Here is a 6706-nt window from a genome sequence, read left to right as displayed (position 1 = left end):
CATCCCGACACGCTAACGAGCGTGGACAACCTAGCGTCGGTGCTACGATTCCAGCGGAAGTATGAGCAGGCCGAGGACATGAACCGACGAGCGCTGGAGGGGAAGGAGAAGGCGCTGGGGAAGGAGCATCCCGACACGCTGACGAGCGTCTATTGCCTTGCGTACTTGCTACACCAGCGGCAGCAGTATAAAGATGCTTCACCGCTCTACCAGAGAGCATGCGCTGGCTATCAAGAAAAACTCGGACTGGATCATCCGACTACTCAAGCATGTTTGGACCATTACTCTTCGCTTCAACAGCTATGGACGTTACAGGCTTCAGGAAGCAAGAGCAATGCACCCATAGGTATAAGAGGCAACCGCACGCACTCGCTATCTATATCTCAAGACACAGCGTAGCCTATTGCTCCAGGGCCCATAAAGATTTTAAAACGATATAGAATTTTTCAAAGGCTGGGCTGGAGATGAAGGGACTATGTCTAGGCGGAAGACGGGTATAGCTGATACCTAGACTGCTTGCTGCAGCAGTAGGAGAGTCCGATGCAGTTAGGCAGCGGAGATACGTTTAGCTAAGGTCCGCGGTTCATTTCTTAGCGCAGTTTAGGTGCGCAGCTTCGCCTAACGCGCTCTATAGTTTGCCTACGCTAATAAAAAGGTAGCTAACCCGCTCTAGCCACACCCTTATATTTAATAGCGCTAATAGTAATCCTTTAAGGCGTTCTTAAATCTATTAACAAACTTCTTTTATTTAGTTATAAAAGATAGATTACTACTTTTAAAGATAATAAAATCTAACCTTTTTATTTTAAGGCTTTAGGCTAATAAGTTTCTTATTAATAATATAGTTAAACTAGGGTATAAACGAATTTAATATACGTATTATTATTTTTAAATAGCTTAAATAGTATTTTAGTAATAGTAGCCCGCTTTTAAATCTTAAATTTAATAGTTAGTAGTATAAGAACTTTAGTTATAGGCCTTCTACTAAGCTACTTAGCTATTTTAATTATATTAATTAAATTATAGAATTTGTAAATAGCTTTATCTAAATTATTCTCTATATAGTTTTTAGTATATCTTACTAATTATCCGCTTATAGTTCTTATATCACTATATAGATTAGGATTATAGCGCTAGTGTAACGAAATTCCCTAAAAGGTATATATTAGATAAGATAGTAGGAGGTTTTATCTATATCCTATTTATATTCCATCTACGTCCTAGAAGATACGGTTAGATAGATAAGGGGTAAAGGGTTTTACTAGCGTCTTAAAAGAATTATATAGGGAGCTGGTTCTCCTCTAGAGAAGAACTAGCAATTAGTCTCTAAATAAAAGAGGTTAGAAAGTATTTGTCCTTTATTACATAAAGCTTATTTTACCTTAACTTATCTTCTACTTACCTATAACTCTTATTTTATACTATTAATTAGATAATTATATATTCTAGTTAAACTGGCGTTTTATAATTCTAATCGCTTATAATCTATTATAGAGGGGATATACGGCTATTAATTGACGATGATGGGCTATACCTCCTTACCCCCTAAAATAACGCCCTTACTATAAAAGGCTAATAGAGTCTCCTTAGAGGAGCGCATCCCCTCTACTTATAAAGGAGTAGACTAGGAAGCTACGGCTGGTCTATCTAACCTTGCAAGACTTTTAGGAACGATTACCACTAGGAAGTTATTAAAGTGGTTGCTATATAAGACCCTATAAAAAAATAAAGGAGTTAGAGATATAATTAAGATAAGTATATTAAAACTACTAAGAATAATTATAAGGATAATTAGGAGAAGTATAGACACCCTAGACACAAAGCGGACTTAAAGGGATAACGCTATACTATGCTATAACGTTAAAAAAAACCTAAATTTTGTATAAAGGAACCTAATAAGTATAATAGTAATAGTCTCCGGAACTATAATTGTTTTATCTATTAATATAAAATTAAGTTTTAGCTAGACCCGAAACATTACTCTAATAAGCATAATTAGATACTAATTACTTCTACCTTCCTATATAGCACTATTAAGAGTTTATAGATACGCTATAAGAAGAAACTTACTATACCCCTTAAATTTAGCGAACTTAAGTTTTAGTTGGTTAATTAGGTCTAAGACCCTATTAATTAAGGGATAGATTATAACTAGGAATACTATAACGCTAAATAGTAAGAAGGCTAAAGTATAGTCTAGTTTATAAACTACTTAAAAGAGCTAGAAGATAATATACCCTACTTAAACCTATAGGATAACGCTATATAACTTTACTAGCTANTTNCTAAGNTANAACNTAAGATTTAATAGGCCATNTANGAGAAGGGNGAAATTCCTACCTNTTAAGAAAAGCTTATCTCTAAAGCTACTTAGATTAAGAATACTAAAAGAGACTATTTAGGTAAGCAAAAGGAACAAGATGCCAATAATAAAAAGCGTAGGACTAGACCTAGCTTTAAAAATAGGAGTAGATTCCAACTTAACCGCTCTATAGAAGGATAACGTAAGTAGGCTTTATAGCCCTAGAGTAACGCTAGTTAATCCTAGAATAATAATAGGTAGAAACCCAATCCAAATAAGTTACGTGTCTATTATAACTGCGGTAAAAAGGGCTATATAAAGCGCTCTAATAGTAAAAAAAGTAAGAGTTAGCTTAATTAGGAAAAGAGAGAGCCTAGTAGATCTTTACTCCCTTATACTAGGCTAGTAAGAGAAGGAGGGAGTAAGTTACCGTATAGTTATTCCTATCTCTCTTTAAGTTAATAATAAATAGGTAACGTAAGACTGCCTTATAGATAGCGGCGCGACTATAGGGTTTATCTTTTAATTACTAGTAAAAGAATTGGATTTAGACCTTAGCGGCTTATAGATACGCACCGTTTAAAGTATTAGAGGCTACTAGATTCCGTACTATAGGGAGTAAACTTTTTCCGTGACTAGCTAAGACCGCGATGGTTAATGGGATATATAGGAGATGCGCTTTTACGCTATAGAAATTAAGGGGTATAACCTTATTTTAGGATACCTATAGCTTTAATAAGTTAATCTAGATATTAATTGGCCTTTAGCCTTATATTAATACTAAAAGACTTAACTATATATTATAGTTAAAGATTAAAAGACTTTCTTAAGCTATATATAAGAAGAAGGGTGGGTATATACTATATATACTACTCTTAACACCAAAAATAGGAATATAGGGTATTTATTTTTAAATATCTAGCTATATATAGTTAAGGAATTAGAGATCCTATAGGAATATATAGACTTAGAGGATATTTCTAATAAAGAGGCCGTATAAACCTTATTTAACCCTATATTAGTTAAGTATAAAATAGATATAGGGAATAAGTAACCTCTTTTTGGACTACTATATAACCTATTAGAAAATAAGCTAGCGGTATTATGTTAATATATAGTAGACAATCTTTAGAGAAGATAGATTTAGCCTTTTATAAGTTTAGTAGGGGTACTAATTATATTTATACCTAAGAAGGATAGGACCCTATATCTCTATATTAACTACTAGGCGCTTAATAGGATTACTATAAAGAATTACTACCCGCTACCTTTAATAGGGGAGCTTATTAATAGACTATTAGGCGTAAAGATATTTATAAAATTAGATCTAAAAGATATATACTATTAAATCCGGATTAAAGCTAGTAATAAGTGGAAAACAGCGTTCTAAATATAGTACGGCCACTTTAAGTACCTAATAATGCTATTTAGGCTTACTAACGCACTAGCGATATTTTAGGCCTATTAGACACGATATATATAGTTTACCTTAATAATATTATAGTCTACTCTAATGGCTACGAAGTATATATATATACTATATATAAATAGTATAAAAAGACTGCAAGAATATAAGCTTTATATAAACCTAAAGAAATATATATTCTATGCTACTAGTATTAATTTTTTAGGCTTTATTATTAGCGTTAACGGAGTGTTAATAGAGAAAAGCCGGGTGGACGCTATTAGGGAATAGCCCTACCCTATAATATTTAGAGAAGTATAGGTTTTTTTAGGTATGGCAAACTTCTACTAAACGTTTATTATTTACTATACGTAAGTAGTATTTCTAATTACCGAGCTGCTAAAGGGATCTAAGAATAGCAAGAAGTTAGGACCCTTTATATTTAGGGAAGCTACTAAGTAAGCTATAGACTAGTTAAAGGATTTGTTTATATTAACGCCTATTCTAATATACTTCTGCTAGGAACTATATATATACTTTAAAACAAATGCATCCGGCTTTACCCTAGGGGTAATTATATCTTAATTAAAAGACGGAGAATAGTATCCTATAGCGTTTTAGTTAAGGAAAATAACCCTTATAAAATAGCGTTATATAACATATAACTAGGAGCTACTTACAATAGTTATAGTAATAAAGTACTAGCGATATTATTATATAGGAAGCAATTATCTTATTAAAGTCCTTATAGACTATAATAATCTAAAATACTTTATAACTATAAAGATGTTAAGCGGTTAATAAGCTAGATGGGTAGAGGTATTATTATAGTATAACTTTAAAATTACGTACTGCCTAGGAAAGATAAATCCCGCTAATAGGTTATTAAGATGTTTAAATTATAAGACTGGGAGGATCTAGGACAGTATAGGGGAAATAATTTCTATATTGCAAAATTTGCTTAAAAAAAAGAAGGCTCTTTTTCTAGAACTACTAAATTTTATAGTAGGGTAAAGATCCTAGCGATATAGCTATAAAGCGCTATAATTATAAAGCTATAGGATATAGTTATAGACTAGGTAGATATTATAAAGTTAGTATACCCTAGAATTAGCGAGAATTCTATAGGATATACTAGGGGTATCGCGGTACCTTTAACTTGACGGCGTATTAGCTACGAGTATCTAGATTTAAGGGGGATAGGTAAAATGCTTATCTGTAGTATAGCATACTATATAACGGTAGGAGAATTTATTAATACTAATGGTTTAAAACGTTTCGTGCTACGCCTTATATTTATAATAGCGGTAGGTAAAATAGAAGTAAGTAATCTATACAAACCCTTTTTAGATCTTCTTTTTTAAGTATAATAAAGGAACGCCTTTGTTTTTAGGGAGAGGTAGAAAGATATAGTAGAGACTAACTTAGCCGGAGTTACTAAGAAGCTATAGTAGTAAGACTAAAAGGGTTTATTATGCTTTAAGGGTGCTGTATATATCCTAAAGGACTAAGTGGTTTAAGATAAAAATCTAAAGGTTTCCTACGATAACCCTTTTAGGGGTTACTATAGTGTTAATAGAACCCTTAAGGCTGTTTAAAGGAAATAATTTTAGGATAGAATATCCGAAGAGGTTAAAGACTATATATTAAGATATAATACGTACTAAAGGGTATAGATATCTAGGTATCGGAGGTCTGGGTTAGGCTTAGCATAACCTTAGGTTATACACGACCCCCTAAGGTCCGCGACATATCGTCTAAATATTACCCCCCCCCCCTTTAGTGGTGGCCCCTACTTTTCAGACGCGTTTTTGAGGCCTAGGTTAGTACTAGGTTAGTATAGAGGGTCTTAGCGCGCCTTCGACCTTACTATTACCTTGACAATCCATTTTCCAACCCTCTTCTGTCCTTATGCCCGCGCTAGCTTGCGCGGGGCTTCTGATTTTATATAGAAAGGCCTACCGTAATTATAATTGTATAATATAGAGCCCTCTTCTCCTTCTTCTCCTCCTTTAATATTTACGCGTTTAGTGGCTTTATTTACCCGCGCCGCGCTTACGCGTCTCCCCCTTACCTTTTATGGAAATAGAGTCTTTCAAGAATCTCCTTACCCTACGGTCCACTTTACGGTCGACGGAAGCCCCCCTAGCCTCCTCCCCCTATAGCCTCTAGAGCAAATTTAAGGCCTAGATAGCACGGCTACACGATATTTATAAGGCCTAGCGCTTAAAGAATACTATAAGGGCGTATAAGCTAAAGCAGAAAAAGTGGGAAGACTAATACGCGAGACTAGAAGGCAATATGGACGGCGCCTAGGTAATAGAAGATAAACTTTATCTATTTTTAGAGTAGTAAGTTATTAACTAAGAATTATGGGCTACTAGCTATTAAAAACGGAAATCAAAACAGAAAGAGATATAGAAAGATAGTAAGCGGGCGAAGAAGAGGTAGAAGACGGTTAAGCGGGTAGGGCAGCTAGGGGGGAAGGTAGCTGCAGGGGTAGCTATAGGGGTAGCTATAGGGGCAGCTGTAGGGGCAGCCGTAGGCATAGGGGAGGAAGCTGTAAAGGAGGATGGGGATATATGGGATAAGGAGGCCCTAGACGCCCTATTTAACGAGATAGTCTAATACTTAGTTATAAATAGCTACGTCTCCGCTATTACCGAGCTTTATATATAATAGTCGGAAGGCAAGACCTTACAGCCGCTGCGGGGGGCAAAGCTCTCGGCAGTACTAGATAGTATCCGCCGCAATAAGGACCGGATTTAACGCGTTAACTTTATTAATTGAGGCCTATTTACAATTACTAGCGGCTATAACATTAAAGGGCTTAAAAAGGTGATTACTTAGTGCTAAAAAACGGGCTCTAAGATACTAGGTTTAGTTAAGTCTTACCTTTAAACTACAGCTAAGCATTTATTAGGTTCGTATATACCCTATCTAATTTATATAGCTGCCGTTTTCTAACCCATTCCTTAGGCTATATTACTATTACCCGT

At 34.8% G+C, this 6706-nt stretch overlaps 1 protein-coding gene across 1 annotated transcript; it reads left to right on the top strand.

Moving 5' to 3' along the window:
• The first annotated feature begins 70 nt into the window (after positions 1–70).
• On the top strand, positions 71–718 carry K441DRAFT_662008 (uncharacterized protein). Its single transcript, XM_067648977.1, has one exon. It carries the CDS (start codon positions 79–81, stop codon positions 397–399), a length of 321 nt encoding a protein of 106 aa, XP_067502724.1. The 5' UTR covers positions 71–78; the 3' UTR covers positions 400–718.
• The last annotated feature ends 5988 nt before the right edge of the window (positions 719–6706 follow it).

This window comes from Cenococcum geophilum (genome assembly GCF_001692895.1).
Source record: "Cenococcum geophilum 1.58 unplaced genomic scaffold K441scaffold_28, whole genome shotgun sequence".
NCBI classification, from domain to species: Eukaryota; Fungi; Ascomycota; class Dothideomycetes; order Gloniales; family Gloniaceae; genus Cenococcum; species Cenococcum geophilum.
The sequence above is the reverse complement of the archived record's forward strand: the minus strand, read 5'-3'. Positions and strand labels throughout refer to the sequence as shown.